Here is a 23830-nt window from a genome sequence, read left to right as displayed (position 1 = left end):
AATTAAAATAAAATGCTCCTAAGAAACTAAATAGCATTCTTTGACTGTTAGGGTCACTCTTGATTTCCCTTCTTTGCCTTCCAGAGCAATTAATTATGATTTTTTTAAATTTAATAAAATACCGACCTTCTCGGCGTTAATTCACACCTTGTTGAGCATCATGAAAAATGAGAATAATTGAGTTTTAGTTTTAAGTGACGTATTAATTAGAATTCCTTCATGTGGAGTCCCACAACTTAGTGCTAAGCAGTGTGGGCAGTAGATGTGAGCTTTTTAGAAGAGATTGCCTCACCAGGTCTCGACCTCAATGTTAATTAATATTATTATATTTCAAAGATAAACTGAACTGAACATGCTTTGGCATTTAGCAACATCGTTAAAATTTCTTTCGTCGGTTGTTGTTTCGCTCACTAATAATGATTTGATGAAATATTGGAATTTTGTTATTACGATCGACTTGTGTGGTCATCAGATCTTAATTGCATTTCCTGGCTGGAATTAGGTCCGAATTATTAGCATTTCAGAGAAGTGCCAGCGATTTTCATATTTGTACGATATTTTACATTACCCTACGCAATAAGGAATTGAATATATTTGCGAAGAGGAATTTCTGAGCTAGACAGACGAGGCTACATTCAGGTTATGTGTTCAAAAACGTTACGTAGCACCAGGAGTAGTGCAAGATTTCTCTAGTTTTGTATTTGTGTATTGTCCAGCGCGTGAGCTCTAATGAGCTATCACAACGGTCATCGTACCATCAAATCCCAGTTATGTCCATCAAATTGAAGGTTTGTGGAAGCGCTGCAGGTCCTCTGAAGGTGCCCGGAAAACGCGCCAGCCTCATCTTGGTCGGTGCAACCTTTTGTTCCACCTTCGTTGATGGTACCAATGGTATTTGCTTTTTTATTCCGCGATAATCTTTTTTATTTTTTTACCAGTGCGATTTTTCCTTGTCTTGTTCGATTCCCTGGCATGCTTCCAGCCGTTTGTCTCGTCGATATTGATGTATCCACAACTGCTGCAAAATTATTCAATGTAGAATTGCTCCACTTTTAATAAACTTGCCCCATTACTTATTTTTACACGTATCCAATAAACGAATCAAAAAGAAAATTAATTACCCATCGCACAAACTCGAGGAAGTAGCCAATGGAGAGTGACTCTCATCAACTTCCAATCAGATCAAGCTTTAGATTGCAATCAGTAACTGCCAATTATCTCGGGTCGGGGTCTGTCTATCTCTATAGACAGGACATTGCACCTTCGTTTTCTTCGTAGAAAAACATTCCTCATTCGGACGCCTCACGGGGGCCGTTCTTCTAGTAGAGCCGCGAAAGTCGTGTTGCTAGAAATTGACTAAAAACCCGCAGTTTGTTGGTTCACAGTTGAAGAACGGCCCATACCAAGAACTACTTCCTGAAGATCGCTTTATACGTGTCGTAAATTACACCGAGCGAATTACGTCGATGCGTTTTCGTACTGGCAGTACCGCCATCGCGATAATACTGATTTATCCACTTACGGTTCAATTTGTGAGTTTTTGCACCCCCGGTAGTTTAGGCGCAATTGTTAAATACTTCGATTTACAACAAGTCCCTGATGCAGCCTAAAGTACAAGAATGATAGAAACATCGCGCAAACCCAAAAACTCCCTTCGCAACAAGACTTACTTACAGTAATAAGTGGCCATTATAGTTTTCATATCGGAGCATTTGTGAGTACATCTTCGCAGAGAATCGTAATTAGTAATTATCGAAGTTACAGTTACGCTGGTAATTGCCCTTAATTATGGCCTTTCCTGTAAGATGTCTCTCTTGATGTCTGGTGCTGCTGGACCAAATTGGTAATGTTTATTTTGAGGAAATTTCAGAAGATGAATGAAGCAATTGGAAGATAGATGAAGAGATTACAGAACCAGTTGTATTCTATACTTGAAAGAAAAAGAAAAAACCCACTGTGACCAGTTTTTCGAATCTCAGCAGAGAAGGGAGCGTTCATATGCTCTTGTAAACGAATTCCGATCGTCGGAGCATCGCAGGAGATGGACGAAATTGAAGAGGTCAGCTGTAGTAGCCAAGTTGGTGGATCAAAATAGGAAAGGAAGGGGAACATCTATCAAAGGACTTATGTTTTTGTATTTTCAATTATGATACGAATTTGGAAACCCGGAATCATCTAAAACTGATAAGGTTATCAGAGACATCAATGGTCGGTTCCTGCCTTTCGAACTCGCCTGAACACTGAAAAATCGCCGTTATAATTTCTGCACGGAAGATTTATTTTCTACGAGAAATTGTTAAGTTTGGAATTTTTAGCGCTTACGCAGCAGTAATTTGTACTATGAATGTGAAGTAAGTAATAAAATTATAAAATGGAAATTTGCAAGCAAATCTACTTTGTGGTTACTGTATTGAATGCAAAATTGATTACTATATGGAGATATATGGAAAATATAATTGAGCATAAATCTAAACAAAAATCATATAGTTAAAATGTTATTAGTCAAATTTAGTTCAGGTCAGTTAAAAATAAAAATAAAATAAAATAACAATAAAAACAATAAATAAATAAAATTAAATTAAATTAAATTATAAATTAATATAATTTCACGTATTCCATAGTGATTCTGTACAATAAATTCTAAAGATAGTTGTCCAATTGATAAAAGTTCTTCGTTCTCAAAACAAAGATAAATTTTTGCCCCTCAGAGTTAGTCCCTGGCCTAACATTCAAATGTAAAACTCCTTCATAAAACCGGGCCTTAGGGCAGCATGCGGCTTGCAATGAGTGATGTAAATAAGTGAGAGATACGTTTCTACCTAATAATAATTATCATACTAAGATACTGATAAATGAGATTTCTTTGTCTTCATGTCCACAGCTAATCCCTACGCACCTTGGACACATTATCAGGAAAAGTTTGTGTTGGCATGATGATCCTAAAGAGCTTTTGTGGATTATCGTGCTCCGAGCTTAGAACTTTTAAAACGTTCACCCCCATATTCTCCGTGAGCTAAAGCTGAAGAATAAGCGCAGCTTAAGTTGACAATTTTCCATATAGAATTGCCAATTTATCTTTGTCTTATACAAGAAAAATAAATGCCTGAAGACCGGTGAAATATACTCAAATCCAATTTCGACTATGGCCCTCGAACAATATTGGAGTCACTAATAAGAAAAATAAATATCTAAAGACTGATGGCAATATTTAAATAAAATATGAACAACCGGAAGAGACGTGAACCTCAAATTTCAATAATCAAATCAAGAATGTTTTAACAAGGAAATCAATCCGGAGGTTAGTTGAGGATGATTGTAAAGGGAGGACGGCTATTGTTAATACCGAATTAATCAGCCTTTAATGCTCTATCTCCTCTTCACCTTCGCATTTTCAACGAACTCCATCAGAATCATTGGGTGGGTGCGATATGAAGAAAGGAAGTAAGAAGAAGGAATAAGGTGACATGTAAATGTAATAATAACAATCCCTAAGTGTCGAGAACTTCAAAAGAGGGAAAAAGTCAAAGGTATGTCTTAAAAAGAGTCGATCATAAGTAGAAATTTTCCTTCTGTTGCTTTGGAAGGAATTGAGTGGTTGGAAATGTTATAATGAAGAGGTGTTTGGGAGTGGTCAAAATGGATAAAAATTTCATTGGCTAGATCATAAAAATTCTTCAAAATTTGCCATTTTGACGTCAATTGAAGGCGGGAGGATTCGAACAGCATTTCTAGAAGATCCCAGGTGTTCAATTTTTCAAATTCGAAGAGGAACGGGAATTGACGTCAGTGAGCCGCACATTCACCAGTTTATAGTGTTGAATAGTATCTGAACTCACTGCGTCATTATAAAGTAATGGAATTATAGGTAGTTATGTGGACTATCAAGAAGTGGCCCCAAGGGTCTATTCTCGAAATGCTATTCAAGAGCAATTCCGTACTGAAATGTATAATTCAATAATAAATGAAGTTCTGGTCAATTTTGATGTCATTCGAATACGTAATTGTCTCATTTGAATTTAGAAAGAGATACCAACTCAGTGCTTTTAATTCAAATACTAGTAGCCTATAGGACATTACCAACCAAGCCCCTCAATAAGTATTGCTGTTCGAACATACTTTTGGTATTGGTATGATTCTGGTGAAAAATACCAATCGAGTCGCTTCACGTATCACTAACAAATAACCACTTACAGTCTACAGAACTAACTCATGAGTACCCACTTTGAATTTGAAAAGAATTGAGAAGCAAATTCGGATCAATCATTAACTGAAATCAGAGAAAAAGACTATAGACTTCATAGACCTACAGCAACAAAAAATTAATCTGGATTATTAATATTCTTATTATAATGAAAATTTCATTCGTCTGCCAAATTTGATGTGTTAACAATGTAATACTAGTTTCTCATTGTTACGCTGGATCAAACCCTGGCGAATTGCACTAGTGTAATTATCGCAATAGTTTCCTTGGTCGCCCTAGAAATGTAATATTTTAATCTTGCGGCGATATTCAATAATCTGTTTCATAATTTTTTTTTCTTAAACACAATTCCTATAACGAAGATTATCGATCATTTTTGACATCACTCATGTAACTTAAACTGGAAAAGAGACTCGTGCACTACGTGCACCTGTGCTCTTTTTCAACTTAATTTGCAATCGTGCAAGCTTCCTAAAAATTATCGATAATTTTCGTTGCACTTATTATAATGCGAAACAGGATTTTTCGCATCCTTCGACTAATTTATGTTAATTTTTAAATCCAGGAGATTCTTTTAATCAATATTTTAACGTAAGGAATTTGTTAACGAGCTGGTATCATTGCCGCTTGAAACATTTTCTAAATTGATGTTCATAATGAGAAGAAACCCATAAACGAGGTAATTCTGTTTAATGCTACAACATTATTGAAACGAACTTTTTACAAATTTGTCTGATAATATTAGTTTGCACTAGGGACGTCGCATTCTGGGAAAAAATCGGTTCACCCTTACTAATTAAAAGTTATCGATTATTCCCTTGTTTTCCTCAGAAGACTGAATAAATGGCACTAGGTACCTAAACTCTCCACGTCGCAGTGTTGAGTAAGGAATCCCCCACTCAACCCTAACTTCAATCATACAATTATTACCTACTAGAGTCGCTCATGCGCATCAGTTAAACCTATTTTTAAAATTAATGAATAATTTATATTTTACGGTCGCTCAGTAGTCAGTATCTGATTGCTAAAGAAGAATTCCAAAAACTTTGGATTTTATTCGATTTACTCTTTAACACATCGATATGTAAATCAATATAACATTATCAAGGAATAAAATCGATTTTTCCTAGGGGAAATCGTGGATCTTCTATAAGATTAATCTCGTATCAGTCATTTTCCTCTTTTTTGCACATTTGCAAATTAGCATAATGAAGTTAAAAACTATACCTATTCGAAATTGCCAAGATAGAAACAATTCATAATAGAGCGGTGAAATAATTACTACGTGTGAACGAATAATACATGTGTCTGTCGGCCCGTGTATAGTGGATGCACTTATGCGTATCTAATATCTTTTTGATTAAAACCCCATTATGAAAATAGAATGCGAGCAACCGCATATGCATTATTAATGGAGCTTATATTAAGGCCGCAAATCCGGAAGTCTTATGAATTTTTGTTCTAACGATCGTTTGACTGATTATAACTCGAAATGAAAAAACCTAATTAACTTTAGGGGTTATTAAATGCCGAAATGAATTTTGTGTTTTTAATGTTAGTTGCGGTCAAGAGTTCCAAAAGACCTAAAAAGGGGTGAAATTATTGCGAAACCCGTTAGGAGCAGTGCAAATTGCCGCTTAATCCAGGCCTGCATAATTAAAAACAGAGCTCAAATTTTAATCGTAGGTATGTTCGGTTAAGCGCTAATAAGCTCATCAAATATGCAAACCCCTATGTCAGGGAAAGCAGACATTCCCCAGGGAAAAACTATTGTTTGATGCGAGCCCTATAAAGTGAAGCTCCATCCAGTAGCTATGTGGATACAGATGTTTACCACTGATCATGGCGCAGAGTCCATCAAAACCGTCAATGGGTGTACAGTGTGTCGGAGTCCACGAGGATCTAAGTAACGCCCTTCTTCTTGCTTTGGTCCTTTGTGAGTTATGATCATCTTCCTTCATAGCTCATCAATGCCGGTGAGTACAGATTGTACATGAGGTCCGATAGTTCCCCATAAATAATAATTTAATGGGGTTAGATCTGGCGGACGTGCCGGCCAACGTATACTTCCATTGTTCTAGGAATTTTTCAAATCTTAAACCGGCATATTCTTGAACTCCAAAGTAGGCAACTTTGTCCCAATTTCACCGACTTCGTATCTTTTATGGCTATCAAGACGCCCATGGTTAAGCTCCAGAAACGGACACCCCGTATACAGCTTGTCACAACAATTATTATGGCAACGACTTTATCGAGACCGAAGACGTAAAATAAATGTGAGTGTTTTTTCTTCGTGTAAGCTTATATTTTGACGTGCCCCGTTTGATGGAGTCTTAACCCTTACAAATGGTGTTTATAAACAGACGTCAGCGGGCCGGCTTTGTCGAAGACATATTTGAGGTTTATGTTTAAAAATAAAACGCAGACACGTTAGCCTGGGACAAGATGGGTGCCACACAAGAATCAGACTGTTGTCCTTGTGTTGTTCGAGTTGACGTGTATAAATTTGACGCGCCGTGTTTACACGGCCCGTAATGGCGTTTCGTGTACAAAGTCTCGAGACTCGCATATTAAGTCAACCTTTTCGCCCTGCCAGTAGGCCGTGAAAACAACTGTACATCCTCCATCATCAAGATTTGACTCTGAATGAGCATAGTTCTCCATCTAGTCAATGAGCCCCCTAATACTCGGAAATTCTGCTACACGTAGGTCGTATATAGGGATAATTCGCACTTAGGTGCCTTCCCTTCTAATTAACTAAAAGGTTAAGAGGCTCCCATTAATATTTAGAGACTGTTAAAAAGGTTTTCATTTGGGGTCCGGGACAAATATTGATTACAGTTTCGCGGTTCGTTACACATATGGGACGAAGCTACGCCCGCGAAAGGGTTCATTGTTATTCTGCATTATTTAAGGCCCTTTTTAAGCAACAATAAAAGTGCCTGAGTGAAATGTTATTTGTGGACTTTTGTTGCGTTATGAATGTGCCGCTATACATTATGATGTAGAATGAGGTGTTGTATACTGCTCATTATGAGTAAGTAGATACATTAAGTAACCCTTTAAAAAGCGCAGATATGAATGGAATTATCTTAACAGATATGAGTGCCAGCAACTTCTACAACAATAAGTTCGCAACTGCCAACAGAAACTCCGCAAAGACAGAAAATAAGGGGTAGTAAAGGGAAGACCCTTCAGGGACCTGAAGAGATGATGGAGTCATGTTTTCTTTGCCAACTTCTGCTCAATAGCGGATTGTGTGCTGCACTTCTGAGACTATCAAGTATACGTTTAAAAGAAGTTTTCTGAAATTAGGCGTTGACCGATTTCTCCCTATCAGTTTCCATCAGAACTGTGGAGCCGGTTACATACAGCAACTAATGAATTTAACGAATGAAAAAAACGCATAAAAAAATAATTCATTTGCAGATTGCACGACAATTTCCATGGGTTTTGAGGACATTATTCTGTCGATTTAACAAATCGCATCGTTACACGTGGGGTTCTTCTTCCTGTACATTTTATTAAAAATTGTGGTACGACGTTCTTTCATACATGCCCTCATCTTCCTATTCGACATAATAAGCCAACTTGCTTTTGCGATACTGTCAAAGGATCTGAAGATATATCGTTACTGTACTCCAATACCAACATATACTATTTCTGGATCATGAGATTCGTAACGACAAGTCAACGCTCAGGTTACTTAGGTCATATGTCTTTGCTTCTACCCTTAAAGATATGATTAGATCCAAGAATCTTCATATTTCTGTGATTCTATACACATAAAAGAGAATCATTTGTGAATTTTTTGTTACTTTCTCGCACATATCTATCAATGTTCCAATTCACTAAGAGTCAAGAATGGTTCGTTTTTGCTTTATCTTAAGACAACAGCAACTGTTGGCAATTTCAGAAGAGATTTTTCAAGCCGATTATTATAAAGGAAAGTTTCTTGTTGAGAGTGTTGAAAGAAGAGGTATATGAAGGATGATTTGTGCAGTTTGGAAAGGATAGGAATTTCTCTCGCAGTTCAGATCAACCAAACTTCCCTGCCTGATTCAAATCCAATTATTTCTTAAGGTTATCATTTTTGAACCCAAACCGTTTTTTGGATAGAAAGTTTCTTACCTTGTTCTCCGCTGCACCATTGGCCAAGGGCGGCCAGGAACGGCAACGTGCGGAGCACGAATCCCATAACGATGGACGGCCAGCCCGGAATAGCGGGCCGAACTCCCTGGTTGCTACTTCATGCTGCAAAAGAAAAAAACGGTTAGTCTTAAAACCGCACATGTTCGGGTAGCTCTCAGCCCTCGTCAAAGAAACGTTATGCAACCCAAGCGACTTTTTAATAATCATTATGATGGCGAGGGCCTCGAAACGCGGTCTAGTGCACTCGAAAATTCGACGCTCGGCGTCTTTGTGTGCCGAAATCAACGACCTGCCTCAACGATGCACGTGATGCTAAAACGAAAAAAAAATTAAAACAGAGAAGGTTGCAATTTTTCGCAATCGCCGTATTTAATGCGTCCCCAAAACTGCGAAACACTAAGCCCTTTGTTTGAAAGAATGATTACTTGGGTACACACAGAGGTGTCGCAGCTTGCCCTTAAACCGCACAATTTGTTTTGGACCCCTCGGCTTCGCTTTTCTTTTTTTCCTCCCCTAAGAATTGGCTCAGAGTTTTTATTGTTGCCATCCGACCAAGGTGCTTTTCTAGGGCTCCCTTAGGACCGGCACGGTTAAACTTTTCCTGGAGTTGTCCGGAGTCGTCCTTCAGGACTACGGACGGGAAGCCTCGTTCTTTAGCGCAAACTAGTTTTGGGTTTTCCGTCTGCTTCAGAGTTACATAATAATAAAACAACAAAGAAAGTCAATTTGAGAGTAAAAAAGCGGCCCGGTTAGTTAACGCGACATCCGGGCAAACAAGGCCCTTTTTAATCCGGCCCGGAACCGGGTCTTTATTGCGACGTCCGGGCTTTTCTTTTGTCGGGTCTTTTGTTTCCAGGAAAACATAAAATCTGATTTGCTCGTCGGTGTCGTTTTTAGGCGTAATCGAATCGACATGTGAAGAGTGGAAAATACATAGGAGTGAATGGGTGTCAGTCAAATACTGTTAGCATGACAGCAAAAGAGAAGGAGGTTTTTAGTGCCAGCTAACAATGCTGATACGCGTGGTGCGATTGCTTAAAAAGTGCTGTGATTAAGTTATACGTAGTATTGTCTATCAATCATCGATTGACTGGCAATTTTTCGACCTAGGTCACAAGGGCAGCTCTGCAACTTCAAAGCTTGTCTTTATAGTCCATGGTCGAAAATCACCACCTGTAGAAATTTGTAGGTGAAATTGTATTATCCCAAAAGAGTGAGGAGGGCCTCACTCTATCACCCTGCATAGCTACAGGTCACTCTAAAAATGCGCCTAAAAGGCTACATTTGCATTTAACTGCTCGCCTTTTTGGTAGCATTTCCACCCTTGATTTGGGTGACCAATTTCCAGCTTTGAGATCTTCGTAAGTTCTTTTTGATCAAGTGCTTACTCGCAGATGGAATGGAAAATAAAGATGTAGTCGTGCCTGGAAGGAACTTCAACGTTGGAATGCATTGCTGGTGGTTCCCTCACCGAGTATTTCTTATAATCCTGGACCATTGCCAGCAAATGTTTTGTATGCTAACCAAGGGGAAAATTTCTCCCATTTCCAAGTTCCAAGAGTCATTATTTATATTAGGACATTTTATAGAAAATACAGACAAACGCCTACTTGGCATTGAACAAACACCCAAAATCATATAATGGGTAAAGTCCGTATGAAGGCGTGTCGTGAATCTCATGAACCATGAGGTCTGTAATAAGGTGATTCGGAGGGAGAACCTTTCTTAAACACTATAATGAGAAGATTCCGAGAGCTTTTTTGAACAGAAGCATGAAATCTCAATAAAATAAATGATGATGGGGGGTTAGTTTTAGGTCAATTGCTATCCTCACTGCTCATCTCTGAGGTCTGGATGTCTTTTTTACTTGCAACGCTTTCAGATCGAACTGTTCCTGAAACATGAAGTAACTGGTTCTTCGTCTTATCTTAATTTCTTGGTTCAATCTACCAATAAAACATACTTCCGACTCATCCGCGGAAAGATAAAAGAGATTGCTGTCTCATACACAATGGGAATGGAAACGTTTGGGAAATGAGTAAACATATTGCCACAATAACACAGTATACCCTTTCATTTGAATGGAAAATTAGAGGCTTCATATCGGAGGTGTGTGACAGCCGATTATTACCGTTTTGTAAAATCTAACGCCATCACCATAGGGGCCGTTTGCCTTTGTGTAAACCGTCTCCGTATTACCAGCTTGTTAAAAAGGATACAACAATCAAGATTTAGATTCGGATCTTTGAACTTATTTATTATCTGTTTCGGCTTGGAAAAAGAAAAAATTCGAATACATTTGCATAAATTGGAACTAATCTGCCCGGGACTTCGCCGATGAATACGGATCTTGCATTTTACATCAACGGGAAATATTATAAGCTGAATACTATATACAATTATAGTGCTTACCCAAGCACGAGAAAATTCAAGATTGATGTACTGAACGAATGGAAATGAACGTGATGACAGGAGCAAAACGGACAATTTAAAAATTTGGAAAAATAATTAAATAATTCCTGAAAAAGAGTCACCTTAATTTATGGGCTCAGCAAAGGTTGCGCAAAGCTGGATAAAACCCGTGTAGGAATAGATACATCTGACAATGGACATAACTCTGGCTTTGACAAGGAACAAGCCGTTCGTAGAGCTTATAAACCTGTTTTAATATTTATGTTCCATGAAAAACTATAATTTAATGCATATTAACGGTGTTGAAATTTTTCTTCTACTGGAAGCGGTCACGGAGATGCTACGGTTATGAGTCAATTCGGTGTTTTATAGTATTGTTTTAATAGTCAAATTTGGTTGATAATTATTATAATACACGTAATAGTTTTGTTGTCATTTGTAATGCTTTGGGATTTCGATATGACACGAAGTAGCGATTCATCAATAACTTCAACCTGCGCTAATGTAACCATTTTAATAAATGATCATGGTGTACAGTTATAAGCGCATGTAGGTATGTGATCGATAAAGGGATTATTAACTTTATAGTGAGATAATTTACAAAATTAATTGTAATTTTCTCGGTCCTTTCCCTTCTTGCACCGCTGCACACATACAATACAGATTATTACTTTACATTTTCAGGTATTTATTATTAGTACGTGCAGAGAGAAATCCAAGGTTCGACAATTTCTTCAACTTGACGGATTTTATGCAATTCAGGCAATTTTTTCTTGAACCCATTGTTAAGGCATAATTGTAATGTTTAGCCATTATTAGTCACCCATAATTTGCATACTTTTTAATGGGTTTCTGGCCGTGCTCCATGCGTTTTCGCGGATTGGCAATCAGAAGACGTGGCCAATACAATTAAATATGCGTCACATAATAATGCGACTTTTGGCTCGAGATGGGCTTTGAAAGAAGTCCAAGAGAAAAGAATTTCATGCGGCCTCTCGTTCACGGAGCTATAGCGGATCCCCAACAATCACGAGAAAATCGAACATCTCCCATTAATTGTCGTTAAAAAAAATTAATAGGAAATGAATTAAACTGGGAAAAAAAACGAATACAGAAGCTAGAAGGATAATATGCGTGAATTTTAATGTTAACAAGGATCTTGCGTGATGGCGACCGCATAAATGGATCTCAGACAATTATAAAGGTTCATCAACCACTTAAGCAGTCTGAAGCCAGATGCGGTCTGAAAACTTACCGCAATTTTTGGCATTAGAATTACTGCATTCAAGATTACCCCAAAGCAATTTTCGTCTCCATATAGCTAGAAGGAAAATTTAAAAAGCTCACATCCGGCAGCTTATTGAAAGGGCCCAGTGAGACGCCGAGTGCGGCATCGATTTAAACTCGAGGCCTTAAAGTATCTAGGTGACAAAAAGGCACAAAAAGTGAACTAGTCCACTAATGAGGCATTACCCCCTCTTGAGGTTCGGTGCAGTTGCGAGGTTCTTATCCCCGAATATTTTTTCGCTGCTTTTTTTAATCGTAGGCTTTCCGCCCCTGTTCCAGACCGCGCTCCAAACAAAAGAACTGGATTTTTTCTATTTTCTTTCCTGGGAAAGTCACTCCCTCCCCGATGTGTTTTTCAAAGCGAGCTTGGGAAGTTGAAAGTTTAAAAGTTGAACGAAGAACTTTATCTAACGCTAAAAAAATTGAGGGTTTTCTTTTGTGCAGGCGATTGTTGAATATTTTAGAGTGTTTGTCCCAAACATTGAATTGACTGTGTGTATCTTTGCTCCAGAGGATTATTCGATATCGATAATACCAGGTCGAACTCTCCACAGAAATTTTCCATTTCGAGAATAGCAGATTTTTGACTCTGTTTTCTATAGATTCAAAAGCACGGATTAATTTCGCTCGGACGGGTTCACATAAAAAAGGGACTTAAATTCTCGCGAAACGGGCCTACGCTAGGAGAAACGGTATAAAAATTTTAATTAATGCGATCTGGGTCAAAACACTCCTGTCTCGAATTTATGGCAAGTCACCGCAAAATTGGGAGACGGTTTTTCATGCGACAAGTACACCTCTGCGCTGTTACAGAGATGTAATGGAATGCGCTATTTCGTACAAGTAGAGATAGAGGATGGGCTTTTGTTGCTGTTCACGAGCAAAGGATGTATAGCAAAACTTTAATAGAGAGCTTTTTCTAAAAATAACATGTTTGCAACTCATTTAAGTGAATTTTCGATGGATGCGTGGCTTTGTGGCTCGCGAGTTCTTTAATTCGACTTGTGTTCATGCTTGCACTTCACTTTCGTACGCCTTGCTTCTGCCAACGGGAAAAGCTTCATTCGGAGGAGAGCAGAAAATTTTATATCAAAGAAACTGTTAATTTTTTCTTCCAGCTACCTTTGCAACAAGATGGCTGAGAAGCTTCCAATTCAATTAAAATATGGGGAAATGGTTATTACATCACTTCTCACGTTGATAACGGGAAAATGTTCTGACTTCTTTTAAAGAAAGATACAATACATTACAAGAAAGGGAGGAAAGAATGGTAGGGAGGAAGGCGTAGGGGCAAGAGCACCCATCAACCAATTTTCCGTTCCACTGCGAAATGCGACTCTTGAACCTTTATATTACTTTTCTTTGCTTTACATCAAAAGCTTTTTATCATAATTCCTCTCATTACCACCCTGAAGCAGTAACGCTGAATCTTCCAAATTTTCTTAGAGGAAAAACGAATTCTAGTTTAATGGTGTAACAATGTTGTCGAACATCTCGAGATTGGTCGAACAACCTCCGGAGTGTACAAAGGTGGGACAAAATATTCATAATATTAGAGCATACCTGTTATGTAGGGGTAATGTTAGATCAGGAATACCTCCTAACATCTGCTTTTCCTATCACATTTCCACCCATCACCAATTTTGTTTTGCTTTGTCGCTACGGTAAAATCTGAATTTTACTGTTCTTTTCGCTTATTTACTTGTGAGTTATACACTTTATCTGCATAGGTAGGTGAACAGTAATTCTTCTCAATATCTACAAGATGTTGTAATTTGGGCGTGTTGAAAATAGCATAGTTCAATTCTGGTAGGGCCCTACTCTGAGCTATTGTTCTCCTTCGCACGGCTCAGTGGTGTTTTGCTTCTCCAATAGTTGAGCTGTTCAGCTCAATTATTGACGCGAAGCATGACTTAAAATCAAGTCATGATTCGCCTTAGTCCTACCCCTGACAGCTGGGAAATATACTTGGAGACACCTTATATGGTGATGTCAAGTCAACTGTTTCTTTTTTAAGAAGAAAATTATAAACTATACTTGACTTGATAGATGCTTCTTTTACTCTGATTGATTACATGAATATCATTTTTAGCATCTATTTTTAAGGAATATTAAATACAATGCGAACCAAACAAAGGCATGTCTCACCATCACAGACTATTATTATCAATGATGCCGCAAATGTCGACACTGTTAAAGTCATATCCCATTGTTTACCCAAGATATTTTCACTCGACTAAATAAAGGAATACCTTACATAAATGGCAAATTGAATAGTATTAGATGCAATAATTGCCTAATAAAATAGTAGGTATGTTCAGACGCGTACACGCATTCATACAACACGAGAGTGTTAAACGTTACACAAAATCCTCGGTTACACAATGAGGTGCTTGTTTCGGGCGGTACAACGTACAATCGCGCAATTAGCAACTATTTAACAGTCAACAGAGCACATCCATCAAGCCGTTCGTTTCAAATCATTTTAGCTTCGTTTAAGACCATTTAAAATTGTTTGAGTAATTCACACTTGCGAGACCAGACGTTGGCTTTGGAGCTTTTTCGAACACCGTTCACTTTTACTTTTTAATAATCTTTTATACGAGAGTTTTTCGAGGTGTTTCAAAAGGAGATCCTTTGTCTGTGAGCATTGAATTAACGATATTACTTGCAACAAGGGAGGTAATAACCTGCTTACAACCGTAATCTCGTACAGGAAATAAAAAAAAAGATAAATATTATTTGTAATTTGGCATGTAATGGGTCCGCGCAATTACGCACGATTGGGTAACTTCAAACCGACCAGTTTCAGTCAAATGAGTGAACATTATCGGGATTTGCTGAAACACTCTGGTGAGAAAGTTGAGAAATGGTCAGTGCGGTTTGGGACACGCTACAGTTCTGGCCAAAATCGATTTGTTTAATTAACAACAATTATTGCGTTACTTGCAACTTGCTTGTCTTTTCCTTTCAAGAGAACAGGTCAAGCGAGCTAACTGAACTAAATTTACTTTTGCGCGCGGTGATACGTGTGGGACAACCTCTAACAAAATTATTCTTCATAATTAGCCGGCCAGGGATAAATGTGGGTGTCGCATGTGCAATTTAATCTCGTCATTAATCTTCCCTTTAATTCCTCATAAAAAGGTTTCACACCATGCCTCGCCAAACTGACTTGTATATTTAATTACAAGCTACAACGCAAATAAACCTTTTGCCTGCATGACCTAGTCTTTTTACTAGCTATACATGGAGATGTAATTAATAGCAGCCTCAAATTTTCGGCGAAGATCAAATTATAACTAACGAAGATGTATGTAACGGGTTGATTACAGCTGTTTCTGGCATGCTATGTACTTTCTATAAGCTCCGAAGTGACGCAACATTATTGATATTCTGTTTAAAGAATATCTCGCAAGTGTCCTCAGTCGCCTTGATTTGGGAGATGACATTATTGAAAATCACCTCGATTTATGAGGAAAACCAGTTCTTGCAAATTTTTGCGTGCAAACCTGCAGATCAATTTCAAACTTTTTATTAATGAACAGCGAAGCCCTTGATAAATAACTGCCATGAAGGCTTATTTCCTGCAATTTAATGAATCCAAAAGTAGGTAACGAAAGTAAGAAAGGCAAACTAATAATATCTCGCTCACTACTACTTGGAGGCACTTATCCACCGTTTTGCTGAACGCTCACCGTTACACAAATTTCGCTAAAGCTATTGTTCCTCCAGGTTAGCCAGGTCGATTACTTCCGTAAAACGTCACGAATATTGGTTATTAAAACGACTCTTCCCGGCATTCCGAACTTTCCAATAAAAATCCTCGTATAATTCCAACACAACAAAGGTGAATCATTCATCTAAGTCTAAACAACAGGAGCCATTTCTAGAATTTACAATGGTTGCTCAACAGCCAACATAAGGTGCGTTTGAGTCACACACATCTTTTTGTGCAACGCCATTGTTTTTACGGATAGAGAAAACAGGTTAGGCCGGCACAAAGAAGATTAATAATAGGTGCTATAAAATACAACAGAAAGACATTAATCGACAAAATTGCGAAATAATTAAAAAGGAGACCCCGATTCCTGACCTGTCGGATTGTTTAGATGCCGAGCCTCAGATACAAGCCGATTTGGCTGAGAACCAAACGCAACTGAGGTATTGTGTTACCTTTCGTAATACTTTCCTCTCCTATTAGCTTTAATTTACTTTTAGCTTTTTTGTACGTGAAAATTTGCTTAAACCCAGTTGAACCTGATTTGATAGTGCGTTGAGATAAGAAAGCAACGAAGTGCCCCCTCGCCCACACCTCCGATGATGGAAGTTCCGATGCCGATTGCTCCAAGGGTTTTTGAAATATTTTATGGATACATTTTTTTCTACTTTTTATATCGCGAAGGAAAAAAATCATAATCTTCGTAGAGCTCTTGCTCGGCAATTTCAACTGATTTGGATCAGATATCGATTACCAAAATTTCAATTTTTATCATCCACCCCAAAAATTCGCTTGCACTTTTTGGATTTCAATTTCAATTTCTAACACATATCATACTTGTTTAGGAGAGCACAGAACTGCCGGGGTGATGCCAACTCGGCCAACAAATTCTTAAACATCTAGCAGAAGACGAATACGGACCATTCGAATTGGAACAATTAGCTGAGGTGTTCCTGTATGGACAATATTGGCCCAAAGAGTATTCCAATCACGGGACCAGTTTGCTAGTGCCCGCACCGTAAATACACTTACGTGTCCTACCATCATCCAATCAACAACAATGCTAAGGCCTCAGCAAGCGAATGCACGTCAACAGGTCATGCAGTTAACTAAAATCATATAGCAATGTTATTATTTATTATTTAATTACTTTGCCCTTTGTTTCTTTCATATTAGCTGTCACCAGCGATGTAATTTCTGAGTAGTTGTTCAACAGTCTAAGAGTGTAAGAGAAAAGAGAGATTTTTTTTTTTGGCTAAAGTGAATGCTAGTAGGCGGTATTTACCTAATAAAATTGAAAAATTTCTTTTTGAACGAACTTTCTTAACGAAACGTGGGAATCGATTTTTCCCAATGAAAGATTGACTTAATGAAGTTACAACATGTCAATCAGAAGTGGAAAAATCTCGGAATACAGAATTGAGAACACACAGTGATCAAAATTCATCACACTTCGAATCATGCTTTTAAGGAAGAATTTCTTTTTCAAGGTGATTTATGTGCGTTAAGGCAGCTGGTCACTTCCTACAAACTCGATAATCGGAAGCAAACCTTAACGGTTATTCCAGAAATTATTCGCACAGTCGAACCGATCCTCCCTCATCGTTCATCTTTCACATTTGCATTGTTTTTTGACGTTTTATTGCCGTTTTATGCACGAACCGTTTAAAATCGCGGACCGTCATATTTATGCTACCCAACGTACATTGTTGGGCTCAGCGCGAGATTTTTATGTACTATTGTAGGCCCACTCAACGTGTCCCTGTCAGACTTAATGCCCAATAAATGTTATTTACTCACTTGAAATTATAACGAGGAGCTTTTGTTTTGCACCTACTCATGAGTCGTGAGTAACCGGAATGGCATACGTCGCAAGTGCTGTAAAGCCCAAAACTTCATAGCTTTTGGGGCAGCGACAAGGACTTAGCTGAGAAGCAATAACTCTTAGAAATAGCTGGTTCATAAGGAGTTATTTATTTAAAACCTCTTCGCCAGGAGCAAACCCGAGTGTTTCCTAAGGCGAAGTACACGGATAATATATGACGCTATAAATCAAACGACACCTAACTGCGGCAGCCAGATAAAGTCTTACTTAAACTTATTAATTTATAAGCCAATTTCGCCTGAATGCCAACCTGCGGTTACATGGCCTTATGCCATGGAACACAACGGTGTAGGTTGGTTAAGCACATTGGAGCCATGTACTATCGTAAACAGAATAAGATATTGACTTAGTATTAATTTTGTAATACAGGCTTTAAGGAACAGTACGCAGTAGCCATTTTTTAGCGGCAGGAACACAAAAGACCTAAAATATAGAACACAGAATGCATACGTAAGTGACTTTCCTGAATAATGGATTTAGAACCTTTTTGGTACAGATGTGGGTGAGTTTATGCTACTAACAACAGGCCTTCAGGACAGTACCGGCCTTATGGGGAATGCGAAGTTAAGCAACGGCTCAAGGCATTGGCCAGAACTTTCCTGGTCGGCGGTTTTTCTTGGGGGTAGAAGGACGGTGATTAAAAATTTAGCCCAAGGCGCCAAACTTCCTAAAGTCGCCCCTGCTTGAGGACAAATTATCTTTATGCATCCTACGAGCGCCATAAAAATGAGCTGCTTTTACTGTTGTGAGGTGTTAATTGGTACCTTTCTACATCCGTTAAACTATAAACAAAAAAATAATTAAATAACTAAAAAAATATTTAAATAGCTAAAAATTATAACTCGGAACTTTATAAATCAGAAAATCTTTTAAAGTTATGTTCCAAAATCACACAGCACGAATAGCGCCTTAAAGCCCAACAGACAGGTAACGGTTATTGGGTATGAACACCTTCTACCAACTCTCTTGTTGCATCAATTTCTCAAGACCAGCAACGGTTAATGAAGCGCGGCTTGGAAAAACGTCTCTCACTCTAAAGAACTCATGAATGCTGATGAACTGAACTGATGGACAAATGGTTCTCAGAAGAGTTTGTTAACGGATTTGAAGAATCAAAATCAAAATACGGATGATCTTGTTAACTTCTTCGCCCCTTAAATGCAAAAAGCTGCAGAAAATTCCAATGAAAGATACTGCAATCGAGTAATTACTTTATTGAATAACGACTTGAGTGTATAAGTCTCAAATTGGCAGGACAAGTAATTACTAAAACCAGTATTCCATACGTTATGTTTTTATTAAACAAGTATTGAGCAATGGCTACAAACGTTGTCAACCTTCTAGTTTTAACATCTACTATGAAGATATAGGAAATCCAGTAACGGTGATTTTGAGAAATGATTTTCTCTTTCACGTAGAAAATCCATTTAAAGTAACCGTTATTCCGCGGCCAATAACATAGAAGCATCTTACTCGAGAACAATCGTCAATGCTGAGCTTAGGGAATCTTGATATAAAATCAAAAATGTTGAGTGAGAACCTGAACTAACCTGAATATGCGCCATTATAGAAATAAACGCAATATGCAAATCTCATAAACCGAATAACCGTTATTGAATAACTGCATGAAATCTTTATTTTTCAAAATCCAATAGAATGAACCGTTATAAATAATGATAGAACATATTAAATCTAGCAGGTTGGTAACGGTTATTAAGTATAATTAACATATACTTAGTAGCGATCTTCTTGTTCGTCAATTTAATTATATGTGTAACGGTTATTGAGGGCTTGGAAAAATGGTTTTCAATTTAAAGAAATTATTAAAGTTTAAACAGTTTCTTGAGATATTTCAAATATCAAAACACAAAAAGACCTGTTTCTTTAGTCTCAAAAAATGCAAGCTGAAGATAGTGTCAACCGACTAGTTACGAGAGACAATTATCGGAGGAACGGATGAAGAAACTTTATCCTTCGCAAGTTCGGCATGATGAGTAACGCCTCAACCTACTAAAAATTTTTTTAAATATTTGAGTTACTCATGGTTCGCGAAATTAATAACATGTTACTGTAAACCTATCAGTTAACGGTTATGAGATAAGTAACTCCTTATTTCAAATTTCTCTTAGTTCGTGAATTTGTCAAACTAGTACCAGTTATTATAGAACCATTCAGATACTCTAGGAATATTTCAAATATTTCATCAAAATCCATCGCGCCCCAACCTATTCACTCCCTTAAGTGCAAAACCCCCAAAAAAATTACGGCGCACAGATATGGCAAATCTAACTGTTATTTGGTAACCAATTTAATGTTTCGAAATTCAGCAGATCATAAATTCCGTAACTATTAACACATTTATACACCATAAATCTATCATGTAACAGTTACTGAGACCATCTTGAATCAATCCTACTAATTCATAAAAACTAACTAACTATTAACGGTTCTTGAGAAACTATTCGAATGTGTTGCCGGTCCTAAATAACCCATGCAGAGTAAGAGAGAGATTTCTTTAGATCTTAAAGTGAAATATTGAGGCAAAATGTAGAGAATCCAGAGTCTTTACTTCCTCAAATACAAAAACTCGACGATGAAGCAGAATGGAAATCCAATCGCGTAACGGCATGAATGGGTTCAAAATATAACTAGACACCGTAAATCTGGTAACGCTTATTGAGCAGCGTTGCATCAATTTTTTAGCTTTACCCCTGTCGAGATAAGTAACGATTATTGAGCAATCCCTTGCATTAATTCTCTATCTTTACCTCTATCGAAGTATATAACGGTTATTGAAGAGCGATTTTTGCCATAAATGTAGTAAGGGATTTAGCCACCCCTAGAGCAAATCATTTTGCTTTACATTCTAGTAAGGATTTTTCAAAGTCAGCTCGAAGAAATGACGTTCGTTCTAGACTTGTTGAGAAATTATGTTTTTCAGAGATTTGGAGAACTGGAGATAACCCGAAGTAACCTGTTCTTTTTGTAAGTTTTTTGGTTTATTGGATACTGCAAAGTTCATTAAGTCTGGAGTGTACGGGGGCGAAGTTTATTGTCAAGCAAGTGTGACTTAAGCAGGTAGTTACTAGTTTCGTTAAATACCTTGAAATTGGGCAGGTCGTAAATCACCGTTACGTTATTGAAAAAACTCGCTGAAACTGTAGGTCTCAAAGTAAGAGGACGCGACTTTCACTTGCCGCTTTACAGCTACCAACATACAGCAGATGTAATAATTATTAGTAATAATTACTTTTTCGCATCCATAATGAAAAAAACCAACGGCATTATTCTCGGATTTTAACGACCATTACGCCTTGTTATGGGTAAAAAATTGTAAACACTTAATCTCCGCTGAGCACCTATCTGATTAACCATTTTCATATTTTATTGCTCAAGTCGTAACTATTGCGATACTTTGTTATTGCTTGTGAACATTGCATTAAAGCATAAAAAGGGAGCGGGTGTTGGCGGGCATTATTAGACAATTTGTACTAAACTTATACAATTAAACTGAACCAATTAAATCATAGAAGGTGCCGCAATTACAGTTTTGAGAGTTTATGTTAGACAAGCACTAACCCGGTGTTTGCTATCAGGGTGGGTCTTGATGGCCTGACAGAGCCTCAAGAACCTTGGGGTTGCAGGTAAAAGAAAAAGGTCGGGTATCAGAACGGCCTGAAGCCGCTAAGACAACTTTTATCAAAAGCTAAACAACTTTTAAGAAAAGTGTTTGTATTGTAACAATGAATAATAAAGGAAGATGGTTTAGGGTCTTGATCTACTGATTTACGAGTTTGTTGGTATAATGACTAGACTGGACTGTTGGGAATAGTCGCAGATAATGCCGACCAGTTCACTTGTTATTCTACAACATTATAGAATTTAAACATATTTCGTTTCTTTCCAGAGATCGTTCTGGTCCGATTGTTGCCTAATCCACCTCTAAAATTTAAAAATTCCATGCTGCATGGAACGATTCACCCTGTGCCGATCAGTCCACTCTCAATCGAACAATCACTTGACTTCGTATTTTTTTATTACCAGAAAATTGGCAATTTTTCGGCCTGATTTCTGGCACCTTCCATGTCCGGGTTCCACCACAAAATCATTATGTGATGATTGGGGAAAGGTGCGGGGGAAAGAACGATTAAGTTGTAGACTGGTCAGAACCGATGCCGGAAGTAGGTAGTAGTGACCAATCAACTTATTATCACTTGGGCTGTGCGTATTTGATTTGCATAGAACTTGGCATTTCATTTGTGTTTTAGCTATTTTATTGTAATGTTTGTTTCTTAGGAACAGCGGAGATATTTAAAAGCAGCAAGAGCCAGATAGTTCTTATGTATCAGAAGCATGGGCCAGTTGTTGTGCGCGTCTGGGTTGGGAAAATTGACAGAATGCTCCGGGTTTGGTATGGTTGGGTTCCGATTAGCTCGAATTATAAGGTGCAAGGTTCAAAGTCAAATCTACAAATATCAACTGTTAAATAGCACAATATTGGGGTTTCCAACGAAATCTTCGGCGCAACTTAAAAATGGAGACGACGCATACATTTTTAAGCAGCGCTTAATCGCATGTCGGGAATATGGGCATTGACAATGAAAGGATAAGCTTCGCTTAGAGGAGAATTACAACCACCAGTTAAACAAACAATTGTCCTTATCTTGGTCTAGAATAACCGACTCTAACCTAATTTATTTATCCGGATTTGCAATTTTGACAAAATCCGCAATGTCTGGGCTTCTAATCGGGTTTCTGGTGTTTTGTCAGGAGAGGCACGGTGGCTGTTCGCTTTCGGTTCGTTGTTGCGTTTTAATCTATTTGTTTTGAATAATTCAGTTTCGAATCGCATCTGCTAGTTTCCCATGTTTAATTTAATCGCCTGCGAAAAAAGAGCGCACAATAACTCGATTTCGTCGCTTTTGCGGAAATTTCATTCCGTGTTTAGGCGAGCGTGAATATATTTTGCTGTTAACGCGCGCCCCTGGTCTGAAAAAATGCACTTTTTCGATAAACGATTACTCATTTAACTAATTCGATTAGTAGAGTTATGTCAGCGAAATTCAGTTGCAACACTGCTTTGAAGTCCTATATTTTTCCTCGTAATTGTTGTCACTCCAATTCGACATAAAAACACTAGAATTCGCTGATATTGGGCAATAATTGACGATTCGCCAGCAAAATTCAGGTTATAACGTAGGTTTTTTACGTATTTCTGCTTGTTTTGCCTTTTCCTGAAATACGTAGTGCAATACCCTCTGACTGACATCCGATATTGTGAAAATAAAATAGAAAAAATGCAAACGACGTTGTTAATTTTTTCAGAGGTCGACATGATGTTGAATAGGAACGATTTAGGGGGCATAATTAGTGACATTTTTATGCAACACTACATACTGACTCATGTGATTCGACTCATTGCCTTCGTCTTCAAAATAGCAGCGTCTGAACGAGCTTTTGAGCTTCATGTCCAAAAGATCCAAATGGTCCATCCAGTCCAAATGATCATGAGAAGTTAGTTGATGTCTTGGACCTACTTTTGAAGATTTTCCATTCAACTTAGATTAAGGGTTTTCTATCGTATCGTATCGCATCACTAAAATCAAAACCCAAATACAATGAGATTTTTGATGAATTTTTGAAACTTCTTCGTGTCAAGTAGCAGATCAAACCCATTTCTCGGTTCTTTCGTCAAATCAGGTAAGGAAATCTGATAATTACAGTTAACTAACCTGATGATAAGCTCTTTTATCATCATAGCGTAATCATATGTAATCCAAAATCCGTGATAATCCATTTGTCAGTAGCACTTTTGAAGCTCTTGTTTCAGGATTCTCTCGTTTTAAGCAATTGAGCGAAGCCAGATCTCCACAAATAAATGTAATAAATAACTTGGATTCTAAGTTCTATTAACGAAAGCAGATCACTTGAGTCAAATCGCGTCAAATTCATCTGCTTACTTTCGTCCAGATTCTTTTCTTCCCCTAGAAAAAAGTTCCGAGACTTGAGGAATGGAGGATACTCAAGTCTGTAATGAAACATAATAGATAATCCTTTCCTGGGTACTTTTGAAGCTTCTTTTGTGTATTTCCATAAGTGAAGCTCTCTAAATTGTTCCGAGTGACAAATCGGAAGGCTCAGAAATAGCCTGAAGTCAGTTCACTGCTGCCAA

At 37.8% G+C, this 23830-nt stretch overlaps 1 protein-coding gene across 8 annotated transcripts in view; it reads right to left on the bottom strand.

Annotated features, from left to right (window-relative positions):
• Eph (Eph receptor tyrosine kinase) overlaps positions 1 to 23830 on the bottom strand; it is a 137920-nt gene that overhangs the window by 100227 nt on the left and 13863 nt on the right. For all 8 annotated transcript variants that reach the window (XM_066399767.1, XM_066399765.1, XM_066399766.1 and 5 more), the window contains exon 2: positions 8333 to 8455. In XM_066399767.1, the coding sequence (XP_066255864.1) occupies positions 8333 to 8399 (67 nt within the window). In that variant the 5' untranslated portion in view covers positions 8400 to 8455. The remainder of the gene's footprint in view (positions 1 to 8332; positions 8456 to 23830) is intronic.

This window comes from Euwallacea similis, chromosome 19 (assembly GCF_039881205.1).
Source record: "Euwallacea similis isolate ESF13 chromosome 19, ESF131.1, whole genome shotgun sequence".
NCBI lineage: Eukaryota > Metazoa > Arthropoda > Insecta > Coleoptera > Curculionidae > Euwallacea > Euwallacea similis.
The sequence above is the reverse complement of the archived record's forward strand: the minus strand, read 5'-3'. Positions and strand labels throughout refer to the sequence as shown.